General features: G+C 43.4%; 1 protein-coding gene across 3 annotated transcripts in view; it reads right to left on the bottom strand.

Moving 5' to 3' along the window:
* Positions 1-14092, bottom strand: part of TAF1B (TATA-box binding protein associated factor, RNA polymerase I subunit B) — a 218471-nt gene that overhangs the window by 51409 nt on the left and 152970 nt on the right. For all 3 annotated transcript variants that reach the window (XM_075341102.1, XM_075341100.1, XM_075341101.1), the window contains exons 11-13: positions 8347-8390; positions 6899-6989; positions 356-426 (exon numbers count right to left, since the gene is read on the bottom strand). In XM_075341102.1, the coding sequence (XP_075197217.1) occupies positions 356-426; positions 6899-6989; positions 8347-8390 (206 nt within the window). The remainder of the gene's footprint in view (positions 1-355; positions 427-6898; positions 6990-8346; positions 8391-14092) is intronic.

Genomic DNA, 14092 nt, shown 5'->3' with positions numbered 1-14092 from the left:
CGATAGTGTTGTTTGCCATGCTGTTCGCTATTTCACAGGAAAAAAAAATACAGAAATTAAAAAAATAAATAAATAAATAATTGGGAGATTATGGGCGACCTATACAATGATACGCTGGGAAATCCTCCCGACGCTTCAGATGTGGTCTCATGACGGGAGCACAGCCATATTTGTATAGTCATCAGAATACAATAAAAAACAACAAAATAAACCCTTATATTAGTAAATGTTTATAGATAAATAAACCCTTCTTAATAGTGTGCAAATTACCATCGCTGCATGGCAGCAGCCTGGAGCGAGCCGCGCGCCGTGTATTAACATCACACTGTATTGACTGTAAACAGCCCGCACTTACGCTGCCTTTTCAGTACCCTTGATTTGGACTTCCGAGAATAAAACAAAACTCTTTCACTATCCCAAGAAAATCTGCAAAAACAAAAAAGGACATGAAACTCAAGAAATCTGTGAAAATTAGGGCTATTGAAATAAAGGACAAATACAGGTATTATTGGTACCGGGACTAACACAGGCTGCAGCTCAGAGATACTAGCCACAAATTTGTAACAACAGCACCAAACGTTTTCAGGTATTATATGAGGGGCTGCTGATAAGTCTTTGGTTTTACCCAGAAAGAAACGAGATCGGATGATGAAACTTTACATTTATGCCACATACTCTCCACTGATGACATCGCACTCCTTACTTCGGTATTCCAAGTTCTGTAAGCCTAGCAAAAAAAAGGATTTCAGTTGTGCTTCAAACCAGGCATCCGTAGCAGCCATGGCATCAGAAATGGTGTGAAATTCGGTACCCTTGAGGTGTTTCTTCAGGTTTGGAAACAGATGATATTCACCAGCTCTGCCAGTTTTGCCGTGGCCACTTGGGCAGTGTGAGCGGAGGAGTTGTCTTGCAGGAACGAGATTCCTTTGGACAGCTTGCTGCACCTTTAGGCCTTCAGAGCTGCCTTCAATTGGCCCAAAAGTTCAATGTAATACCTTGCATTGATGGTGGAACCCTTTTGAAGGTAGTCCACTAGCAGCATGCCCTCCTTATCCCAGAACACAAACACCATCACCTTAGTGGCTGATTTTTGCACCCTGAACTTCTTTGGACGAGGAGAACCACTGTGCCTCTACTCTTCACTGCTCCTTGTTTTCAGGGTCATACAAATAAATCCAGGTCTCATCCATAGTGACCTGTCGATCCACGAAGTTCTCATCAGTTTGGAATCGCTGACAAATTGACCGGGAGGTTTTCACTCGCATGCTTCTCTGATCTGTTGTCAAACATTTGGGGACCCACTTTGCAGATAGCTTTCTCATGTCCAAATGTTCATGGATAATGACACAAACACGTTCACGGGAAATCCCCATGATGTCTGCTATTGCTATAGCGGTAATTCGTGGATTCTCCAGTATGAGGTTGTGCACAGCATTGACGATCTCCGGAACAACCACCACTCTCGGTCGTCCAGGACGTTCCTCATCATTTGTGCTGGAGTGACCAGTTTTAAATTTGGCAACCCAGTTCTTAACTGTGGAATATGAAGGGCATTAATCCCCCAATGTCTGCGACATATCACCATGAATATCCTTCGTGGACTTTCCTTGCAAAAACAAGAATTTTAATCACTCCTCTACTCTCAGTTGCTGTGAATATCGCATTAGACTCCGCCATATTCTTTTCCCGTGTGCGTAGAACACTGTTGCCATAAGCAACAAACACAAAATTTTGAAAACATACTGTATATTAGACACCTAAGGGGTACTTTGCACACTACGACATCGCAAGCCGATGGTAGCGATGCCGAGCGCGATAGTCCCCGCCCCCGTCGCAGCTGCGATATCTTGTGATAGCTGCAGTAGCAAACATTATCGCTACAGCAGCTTCACACGCACTTACCTGCCCTGCGACGTCGCTCTGGCCGGCGAACCGCCTCCTTTCCTCACAGCGACGTCACACGGCAGGCGGCCAATAGATACAGGGTGTCGGAGATGAGCGAGACTTAAACATCCCGCCCACCTCATTCCTTCCTCATTGCAGCCGGGACGCAGGTAAGGTGATGTTCCTCGCTCCTGCGGCTTCACACACAGCGATGTGTGCTCCTGCAGGAACGAGGAGCAACATCGTAACATCGGTCCTTCTGAAATTATGGAAATGACCGACGCTACACCGATCATAAGATTTCGACGCTTTTGTGTTCGTTAATCGTAGTAAAAACGATTCACATACTCAGATGTTGACAGCGACGCCGGATGTGCGTCACTTTCGATTTGACCCCAACGGCATTGCACCTGCGATGTCGTAGTGTGCAAAGTACCCCTAAGACTTTCATGTGATGTAACATTCGTTACCATAGAAACAAAAAAAGATCACAAAGTCAAAGACTTATCAGCAGCCCCTCGTATAAATAAACTGTTAAAGCCGATCGATCACCAGATTTCACAATAAAAGCTGCATACATTATTATTACATTGATCTCTTCGACCAGATCATGCTGGTGTAGATACTGTGAAAATCAATATTGGAATGGCTTTATAATCCTGAAACAAAAATGAGTTTTTGGCAAATCCAGCTAAAGAAAATTTTGAAAAGGATTGTAACAGTGATATTTTTGTTCAAAGTAAGTACTGCAGCTTCATCAGGTCTGAGATCAATTTAACCCTCAACTGGTGAGGTGGGGTTTGCAACACCCCAGGGAGAAATTTTGTTCAGCTGGCATTCATTGGAAAATGCTGGTATGAATCTTCAATATATTACATTTTCCGATACTTGTGGGTGTCAAAAATTTGGTATACTCATGTGTAATCAATCGCTAGTAAAATTTAGAGATTTCTAACCACTGGGGTATAGGAAGCCCCACATCACCAGTTGAGGGTCAATAATGTATCTAGTTTGCATTGTAAAATCTGGTAACCGATCCGCTTTAAAGGGAACCTGTCAGCAGAAATTTTGCTTTAAACCTAAAAGTTGCCCCTTCTGCAGCTCCTGGGCTGCATTCTAGCAAGGTTCCTATAGTTTTTGTGCCCCCTTATAGACCAAATTAAATACTTTATAAAGTTGTACCTTTTGGTATGCAAATCTTCTAAATTATCCACGGGGGTCGGGCTGTCTGGTGTCCGTTACTGTCCCTCCTGCCGATTTACGCCATCCCCCAACGCTCCATTTCATACTTCAGGACGCCGCCCAGAGCGCCAGTGGCCACGCGCATGCGCCGTGCGACTGTACCGGGACTGTGCACTGTGTGCACAGTGTGAACGCTGGTGACGTGTTGCACAGGCAGAGATTATGGGCGGTGCCCACCCATAATCTCGTGCCCGCGCTTTCCCCTCTACCTCCAGCATTCTGCGCAAGCGCTGGCCAGATGACCCGACGTCACCTCTTTCCCATCTTGCCCTGGAGCAGGAAATAGATGGGAGGAGCGGAGCAAGGCACCACAGGTTACGAGAGGTGACGTCGGGTCATCTGGCCAGCACTTGCGCAGAACGCTGGAGGCAGAGGGGAAAGGGCGGGCACGAGATTATGGGCGGACACTTGCTGATGACAATCACAGCGCCGCCCATAATCTCGTGCCTGTGCAACACGTCACCAGCGGTCACACTGTGCACAGTCCGGGTACAGTCGCACGGCGCATGCGCGGGACCACGGGCGCACTGGGCGGCGTCCTGAAGTATGAAATGCAGCGTTGGAGGGATGGCGTAAATCGGCAGGAGGGACAGTAACGGACACCAGACAGCCCGACCCCATGGATAATTTAGAATATTTGCATACCAAAAAAGGTACAACTTTATAAAGTATTTAATTTGGTCTAAAAGGGGGCACAAAAACTATAGGAACCTTACTAGAATGCAGCCCAGGAGCTGCAGAAGGGGAAACTTTTAGGTTTAAAGCAAAATTTCTGCTGACAGGTTCCTTTTAATCTTTGTAACAGAAAGAAAAATTACAGAATGTTTTTCTTTCTTTCTATTACTGAGCAGTAACATGAGGTTGTTTGACCTTCAGAACATTCAAAGCACAGAGTACAGAGATTTCCAGTCTGTGCTTTGTGTTCCAGAGTGCTAGATTATAATATAAAAAAATAATACCTTATTTGTCTCGTCGTTCCCCTACAAATACACTGAGCCTGTTTTGTGCCAGCAACAGCAACTGTAACATTATCTATAACAATATTGACTGCAGACGTTACATGACCGTCAAGTGATGAATGTGTTGGTAGGGAGAAACCGTGTGCAGCAATGTATCCATCTTGAGACTGCCTAGGAGTCTCAGGATGGTGATTTGTAGGTGGAGGGGGCATCACTCAAGTTGAGCTGCAGTTTTCTCTCCTGATGAAAGCATTTGTTCAACTCAAACCCGTAGATCTTGTTGAACAGCAGCACAGCAGATTTATCCATATATCCTTTTGGACTATTGCATTTACTGCTGGTTTTATTTTCAGCATATGGAGGAGCAGCACTTGGTATCTAAACCTGCATAAAAGTTGTGCCCAAACACCCAGCCAAGTGAGCAATATCATACTGTCTACATGTGCACTTTTTAATTACACTTTGCTATGTAATTATTGATCAATGTTTGCAAAGATATACATTTTTGTAAAAGTCTCAAGTTCTAAATTTTGCTTCCTTCACTCTCAAACACCATGCTGAAAGTACAGGTTTAACTGCCTGGTTCATACTCTTTAGAAGCTGCTTTAAGCTGCTGCTCTAGCAAGAATCCATATTCAAATAGCATTTACAAACTCTTTCTGAGCTTCTCTGATCCACTCCCCTTTCTTAGATAGGAAAGTGTTTGTTATTATCGGAGCATGAATTCTAGCTATAATCAGCAGTTCAAAGCATCTTCTAAAAGAGCATGAACTATGCAGTTAAAACAGCATTATTAGAAGGGTATCTGAAAGAACTAACCAAAACAGGAAGAATTAGTAAGTTACAATAATTCATATGCAAAGGCTTACACTTCAAAAATGGTTTGTCTATAAATGACAAAAATCACCATCTTTTTACACTATTTGATTATTAAAAATATAAATTGGTATAAGGTTTTACCTACGTTTTTATCCAGCCCATACACAAGACAGCTGTGGACCGAATATTTGTTTAGCTGACAAACTATTTCTTCTGATTCCCACATACACACACGACTGCTTGTTTCAGCCTAGGATGCATGGTGTCAGAATAGGGAGGTAAGATGATACAGACTTTGGACTGATTTGGACCCAGGGATGTATGGTAATATTACTACAGTGCCTGATTACTTTACATAGCTTCCTGAGTTACCAATACCCTCCAGAAAACACCTAGTTAGTAAATTGAGTACACGTGTGTAAGTTATTCTTTGTATAAACGCAGCAGGTCTGTGAAGGCCTCAAACGTTTGTTTGAGAATATTAGAGATCAAACATCATCATGAAAACCAAGGAACACACCAGACAGGTCAGGGATTCAATTGTAAAGGAGAGTAAAGCAGGGTTTGGTTATAAAAAATAGCCAAAACTCTGAACATCTTGTGAAGCATTGTTCACTTCATCATCCAACTGCAAACCTTACCAAGACATGGCCGTCCACTTAAACAGATATCCCAAGCAAGGAAAGCAGTAATTAGAGAGGCAGCCAAGAGGCCCATGGTCACTCGAGAGGAGCTGCAGATGGGAGAATCTGTCCACAGGATAATTATTAGGTCAGGTTCCGTATTTGGTCAAAATTTTACTTCAGTATTTGTAGACAAAACAAGGAGTGGGTGAAAAATGTAAAAGTGGTGCCTGTGTTTCCATTATACTTTTCCTCTGATTGTTTCACTCCTGGTTTTGGCTACAAATACGAAGGCAAAATACTGACCAAATAGTGAATGTTGCCTTAGTTGTATACTCCACATGTATGTTTTTTTATGGAACAGTGGCAAGAAAGCCATTTTGATAGCAAGTCATAAGAAGTCATGTTTGCAGTTTGAAAAAGCCAAGAAGGGGACACAGCGAACATGTGCAAGAAGGTGTTCTGGTCAGATGAGACCAAAGTTAAACTTTTTGGGCTAAGTGCAAAACACTGGGTGTGGCGGAAACCGAACACTGCACTTAACCCTGAAAACACCATCCCCACCGTCACACATGATGGAGGCAGCATCTTGCTATGGGGAGGCTTTTCTTCAGCAGGGACAGGGAAGCTGCTCACAGTTAATGGGAAGATGGATGAAGCTAAATACAGGGCAATCCTAGAGGAAAACCTGTTAGGAGGCTGAAAAAGTCTTTAGACTGTGTCGTAGGTTCACCTTCTAGAAGTACAATGACCCTAAACATCCTGTCAGAGCTACAATGGATGGATTAGATCAAATTGCATTCATCTGGGGTGATCGGCCCAGTCACAGTCCAGACTTAAACCCCATTGAGAATCTGTGACAAGACTTAAAAACTTTCTGTTCACAGACGTCTCCATCCGATCTCATTAAGTGAGAGCGAGTGTGTTAAGAAGAAGGGGCAAAAATTTTAGCAAAGCTGGTGGAGACATCCCCCCCCCCAAAAAAAAAAGACTTACAGCAGTAATTAAAGCAAGGGGAGGTCCTACAAAGTATTGATTCAGGGGGCTGAATACAAATGCACGTCAGAGTTTTCAGAAAGCGATGTATCATTTCCTTCACACTTCACAAATACTTATTTCTTAGTGTTGGTATTTCACCTAAAATCCCAATAAAATGCATTTTAGTTTCTGGGTGTAATATGAAAAAAAGTGTGGAAAAATTCACAAGGTATTAATAATAGTTGAAGGCACGTTCGTAATATTGCCATCCCCTGGTCCACATCAGACTGGAGTCAACATCCGTATGGGGTTGGTATATTTTTTGGTATTTTACAGGTTTTCTCCATCCCAAAAAATGCACAATTTCACACAAACCAGAATGAAAGCACATACCGGGCCTGTTCTTCCTCCAGGTTCATACGCGCTTCATCCAAACACGGCCTCATGGTCATGTACCATTTTTGGAAATCAAAAATTGTGATATCTGAAATAAGAAGCCGGAGGTTTTATATTGGCCACATGCAGCCTCTGTATGGGGTAGAGCAAACCACGAAAAAGACAGACTAACGTTTTTAGGCACATATTGTCCGACTACAAGTCCCAGCAGGCAATCAAAGCTGAAGACTACAAAGGCATGCTACAGGAACTGGACAGACACCTATAAGCGGCCATCACTGTGCCGTTTGGCATGTGGGTTAGCAAACCTGGCATGCTATTTGTACAGTAAGTAGGATAATGACAGCCATCTCTGTCTCTGCATAGGAGAAGTAATAGTTAAAGGGAATCCATCACCAGGCTTTTGACACCTCATCTGAGAGCTGCATCATGTAGAGACAGAGACCCTGATTCCATTGATGTGTCACTCACTGGGCTGCTTAGTGTAATTTTGATAAAATCACTGATTAATCAGCAGTAGATTATCATGAGAGGACTACTTGGTGTGCTGCAGGTAGTCCAGCGTATTTATGAGCTCTCCATAACTGCCAGATCTGCAGCAGAGAAAACATTGATTTTATTAAAGTGACAGTAAACAGCTCAGTAAGTGACACATCGCTGGAATCAGGATCTCTGTCTCTACATTATTCTGCGCTCAGATGGGGGAGCAAAAACCTGGTGACAGATTCCCTTTAAAAGGGTCTCTGATTGAGAGAACCCCAGTCCACGCGCAAGATCATGGCATATGGAGAGGGCCACCGAAATGGAGAACCAATGGCTCCTGCTCTAGCGGAAAATGGCCATTACGTGGTTGCTTGCTCTTTTTGCAGTTCGCTATGCTACATGTGACCCTTTGCTAGCCGCGGTCAATAAAGTCATCTTTACAAGGTAAACGGATTAGAGATGAGAGGACTTGTGAAAGATCGGCGGGTTCAGACAAACTTTAGGTACAGTCGGCTTGGGACCTGGACTTGACCTGAACCCCAATGGAAGTCACTAATTGGGCAGTTCAGGTCTTCACCCACATGCAGCTAGCCATAAATGGATCACTTCCAGAGGCGGGTGGTGGGGTTTTTCCTTCTTTTGGTGAACACTACCTCCGATCACTATGTTGTTACCCCAGTATGAGCCGACCAAACACTGCAACCGGCTCACACTGGGCCGAGCATTGGGCGTACCCGAGCACCGCGATGCTCACACGAGTAGTTTGCAAAGCATCTGAACACTGTTTTTTATAAAGTCTGTGTTTGGTACCGACACCGAACCTCGGGTGCGCTCATCTTAAATCCTAAAGTCAGTGACTGGATTTCGTCTTTTTTTTTTTTACTGGAAAAACACATAGTAAGTGGTGTCAGAGCATACAGTCTTTTTTGCACCCTTTAGGTATAACCATAACAGATTCTTACCGCTTTTCCCACCATTCTTTTTTTCAGCAAGCTTTGCCAATTGCCTGGAAAATATGAAAAAAAAAATAAAAAAAATATATAAAACCCATGAAAAAAACAAAACCCAAAACACAAAGTGTGAGTACAGGTACCTAAAATCTGCAAAACACTGCAGAACAATATATATGGCAATTAGGTTGTTGAAACCCCATCCCCCATGTTAAGAAAAAAAATAAATAAATAAGAGTTTCATCTCCAGAATAGGGCTAAGTGCACACACTGCGTTTTTTTGACGCTGCGTTTTTGTGCGTTTTTTAGCGCTAAAAATGACCAGAAACGCAGCATCTTTAAAAACGCATGAAAAAACGCATGCGTTTTTACCGCGTTTTGGTGCATTTTTGGCTGCGTTTTGCCTCACTGCGTTTTCCTGCGTTTTTTTTTTTTTTTTATCAGTGAACATTGCCATTAAAGATTGTTAAAAAAAAAAAAAAAAAAGGGTCTGATGTAATTTCCTTCTTCCATATGTTCTTCATTCTCCACTAGTGTATGCAGGAGAGCAGACAGCTGCAGAACTACAAGGCTCAGCATGCTCCATCCAGGACTGTATGTTGGAGGGAGAGGCAGAGGGAGCAGACCTACAAGGCTCAGCATCCTCCATCCACTAGTGTATGCAGGAGAGCAGACAGCAGCTGCAGAACTACAAGGCTCAGCATCCTCCATCCAATAGTGTATACAGGAGAGTAGACAGCAGCTGTCGAACTACAAGGCTCAGCATCCTCCTTCCAGGACTGTATGCAGGATTTCTTTGCCCCCCCCAAACAAAAAAAAAAAAATGACGTGGGCTTCGCCTAATTTTTGTGTACAGCCGGGTACAACTAGGCAGCTGGGGATTGGAATCCACAGTGCAGGGTGCCAATGCTTTCTGGGCACCCCCGCTGTGAATTGCAGTCCGCAGCCACCCCAGAAAATGGCGCTTTCATAGAAGCGCCATCTTCTGGCGCTGTATACAACTCTTCCAGCTGCCCTGGTGATGGTGGCTCGCTGGGTAATGGGGTTAGGGCTAGCTTTATATCATCAGCTGGCCCTAAGCCCAAAATTCATGGTGTCACGCTAATATTAGACATGGCCACCATGAATTTCTAGTAAAGATAAAAAAAAAAAACACAATACAGAAAAATAATTTTTATTAGAAATAAAACACAACACAATTAGTGACTCCATCTTTATTGAAATAAATAACCCCCCTCCGCAGTAATCCTGGGTCAAGGATCCTGCGCCGTCCAATCCGGAACCAATATCATCTGATCGGTTTGCTGGAAGGCAAAGTGATCAGATGATGTGTCAGCTTCAAGTGCCTGAATCACATCACACAGCAGCTGATTGTATAAAAGCCGTTTATACAATCAGCTGATGCATCAGTGCAAAAAAAAAAAAAAAAAAAAAAAGAATACTCACTTATGTGCTGATTACCGGCAGCTCCTGGAGCGAGTCTGATCTCGTCCGATCGCTGCAGGATCTGCCGGTAATCAGGGATGAAGTCTCCTGACAGCATCCACTGACAGGTTAAGCCGGCCGGGCGCCGCGAGACTTACGATCAGCTGATGCGTCAGGTGACTGCATCAGGTGATCCATCGCCAGTTCCTGCAGGCATACAGTTAGGTCCAGAAATATTTGGACAGTGACACAATTTTCGCGAGTTGGGCTCTGCATGCCACCACATTGGATTTGAAATGAAACCTCTACAGCAGAATTCAAGTGCAGATTGTAACGTTTAATTTGAAGGTTTGAACAAAAATATCTGATAGAAATTGTAGGAATTGTACACATTTCTTTACAAACACTCCACATTTTAGGAGGTCAAAAGTAATTGGACAAATAAACCAAACCCAAACAAAATATTTTTATTTTCAATATTTTGTTGCGACTCCTTTGGAGGCAATCACTGCCTTAAGTCTGGAACCCATGGACATCACCAAACGCTGGGTTTCCTCCTTCTTAATGCTTTGCCAGGCCTTTACAGCCGCAGCCTTCAGGTCTTGCTTGTTTGTGGGTCTTTCCGTCTTAAGTCTGGATTTGAGCAAGTGAAATGCATGCTCAATTGGGTTAAGATCTGGTGATTGACTTGGCCATTGCAGAATGTTCCACTTTTTTGCACTCATGAACTCCTGGGTAGCTTTGGCTGTATGCTTGGGGTCATTGTCCATCTGTACTATGAAGCGCCGTCCGATCAACTTTGCGGCATTTGGCTGAATCTGGGCTGAAAGTATATCCCGGTACACTTCAGAATTCATCCGGCTACTCTTGTCTGCTGTTATGTCATCAATAAACACAAGTGACCCAGTGCCATTGAAAGCCATGCATGCCCATGCCATCACGTTGCCTCCACCATGTTTTACAGAGGATGTGGTGTGCCTTGGATCATGTGCCGTTCCCTTTCTTCTCCAAACTTTTTTCTTCCCATCATTCTGGTACAGGTTGATCTTGGTCTCATCTGTCCATAGAATACTTTTCCAGAACTGAGCTGGCTTCATGAGGTGTTTTTCAGCAAATTTAACTCTGGCCTGTCTATTTTTGGAATTGATGAATGGTTTGCATCTAGATGTGAACCCTTTGTATTTACTTTCATGGAGTCTTCTCTTTACTGTTGACTTAGAGACAGATACACCTACTTCAGTGAGAGTGTTCTGGACTTCAGTTGATGTTGTGAACGGGTTCTTCTTCACCAAAGTATGCGGCGATCATCCACCACTGTTGTCATCCGTGGACGCCCAGGCCTTTTTGAGTTCCCAAGCTCACCAGTCAATTCCTTTTTTCTCAGAATGTACCCGACTGTTGATTTTGCTACTCCAAGCATGTCTGCTATCTCTCTGATGGATTTTTTCTTTTTTTTCAGCCTCAGGATGTTCTGCTTCACCTCAATTGAGAGTTCCTTAGACCGCATGTTGTCTGGTCACAGCAACAGCTTCCAAATGCAAAACCACACACCTGTAATCAACCCCAGACCTTTTAACTACTTCATTGATTACAGGTTAACGAGGGAGACGCCTTCAGAGTTAATTGCAGCCCTTATAGTCCCTTGTCCAATTACTTTTGGTCCCTTGAAAAAGAGGAGGCTATGTATTACAGAGCTATGATTCCTAAACCCTTTCTCCGATTTGGATGTGAAAACTCTCATATTGCAACTGGGAGTGTGCACTTTCAGCCCATATTATATAAATAACGATTTCTGAACATGTTTTTGTAAACAGCTAAAATAACAAAACTTGTGTCACTGTCCAAATATTTCTGGACCTAACTGTACGTACCTGGCGAGACTGCACACAGCCGGAGCGGCGATACCGTGAGAGGAGCTGGGAGCGGGCATGGCACCGGGAGTCTGCAGACAGGTGAGTATGACATTTTTTTTTTCAACTGTTCACTTTTGATTTTGCAGCTGCCTCCACCTCCCGCCCAGACATAGCGCCGCACGGCAGCAGACATGCCCAGGACTGGAGGTGGAAGCAGCGGTGACGGTACCGGGAGGATTCACGCTTCTGTGTTTACTGACACAAGGAATCCTCTTCCTGTACATGTGACTTTACTACCCACCGCCTGTGTTTATAGCTGCGTTTTTGGTCTTAGAAACGCAACAAAACGCAGCTATAATAACAATTTTCGTTTCTCATTGCATCTTTCAACATCCCATTGCACTCAATGGATGAAAAACGCGGTAAAAAACGCGGGAATAATTGACATGCTGTGTTTCTGTGGTCACCATAAAAACACAGCTGAAAAAAACGCTGTGTGCAGACAGCACAAATGAAAAGTCATAGACTTTGCTGGGGGAAGCAAAGTCATGCAGTTTTCTGGGCAAAAACGCACCCGAAAAACATGCAAAAACGCCGCGAAAAACGCACTGTGTGAACTTACCCTAGGACAGCCTTGCTGAAATCCCAGTTATATCTGCGTGTAACAAATGTTTATTTTGGCCCAGATATGAAGTGGATTTTTTGTCCACATTTACGGAAGAAAAAAAAAATTAGTTTATTCCTAAAGAGACAGATTCCAGTGTCAGCTATGGAAGGTTTAGATGGAATTTTTAATGTATTTAATGTATGGAACTAAATTAACAATATGCATGGGAAAGAAAAAAAAAAGGCAATTGCACAAAAAAAAAATAAAATTAACATTCACACAATATTATAATATCCATAACATTTTCTTTATTTTTCCGTTAATGTATGTAATTGACATTTTCATTGGCAAACTATAACTATAAATGTCTATTTTTTAGTTTTTGATATAATAAAGCATTTGTAATGGGAAAAGGCTTTTTTTTCTCCTTTTTTGATTTTTAAATATTTTGTTTTTAATTAATTTATTTATTTTTTTTAATGGTCACACTGGAGGACCAAGGCTAGGTTCACATTTCCGTTGTTTATTATCAGTCACAATCCGCCGCTCTGATAAACCACGCAACCGTTTGGCGGATTCTGTTGTTTCCCATAGACTTATATGAGCGGCGGATTGTGACTGATGCCCTTGCATTGCATCCGCCGCCCGACTGATCAGTCATGGAACGACTGACCGTCGGGCGGCAGGAACGCAGCTTGTAACGTTTTTTTGAGCAGTGAAATCCTTTTGATTTCGCTGTGCATGTTCTCTCTCGGCAGCTGAACGATCAGCTGATCGCTCACAGAAGGCGGCTGCCGGGCAATCAGCTGATCTCCAGGCCGCCGGCTTTTGAGAGTGATCAGTCGCTCTCAAAAGCCGGTGGCCAGGAGATCAGCTGATTGTTCACAATAGCCGGCTGATCAGCTGATCGCTCTCAAAAGCCGCCGGCCATTGTGAATGATCACTCGTTTAACAACGGAATCCGCTTTCTTGTGACAATGAATTCCAATTCTTGTCACCCGTTGTACAACGCATCAGTCACAAGCGTCAAGCAATGCAGGTGACTGATGCAAAACAACGGAAATGTGAACCTAGCCTCAACCGTATGATCTACTGGTAATTCATAAAATACACTGAAATACTCTTGTATTGCAGTGCATATGCTAATCAGGCCTATATTGTGCCATCTTAAAGGGAATCTGCCACCAGGTTTCTGCTCCCCCATATGATAGCAGCATAATGTAGGGACAGAGCCCTTAATTCCAGCAATGTGTCACTTACTGAGCTGTTTGCTGTCATTTTGATAAAATCAATATTTTCTCTGTTGCAGATCTAGCAGTTAAACAGAGCTCATGAATATGCTGGACTCCCTTGCAGTACACCAAGTAGTCCTGTAATGATAATCTACTGTTGATTAACCAGTAATTTTATCAAAACTACACTAAGCAGCCAGTTAGTGATATAGCACTGGAATCATGATCTCTGCCCCTACTTTATGTTGCATAAAGTGGCATAAGTAAGTGGCAAAAACCTAGTGATATTCCCTTTATAATGAATTAAACGCCCCAGGATCCTGGAGCCTTCTCCCCCCTGTTTGTTGGAGTGGTGTCAGGTACTGGTTTTGGAGAACCTGTCTACAACCAGGGATTGATTTAAAGATTTGGAATGGCTTTAACTCTTAAGGCCCAGTCACACTAAACAACTTACCAGCGATCCCAACAACGATGCAACCTGATAGGGATCGCTGGTAAGTTGCTAGGAGGTCGCTGGTGAGATATCACACTAAGCGACGCTCCAGCGATCCCACCAGCAACCTGACCTGGCAGGGATCGCTGGAGCGTGGCTACACGGGTTGCTGGTGAGCTGTCACACAGGCAGATCTCACAAGCAACAA

This window comes from Anomaloglossus baeobatrachus, chromosome 3 (assembly GCF_048569485.1).
Source record: "Anomaloglossus baeobatrachus isolate aAnoBae1 chromosome 3, aAnoBae1.hap1, whole genome shotgun sequence".
Lineage (NCBI taxonomy): Eukaryota > Metazoa > Chordata > Amphibia > Anura > Aromobatidae > Anomaloglossus > Anomaloglossus baeobatrachus.
This window is presented reverse-complemented; position numbering and strand designations above follow the sequence as displayed.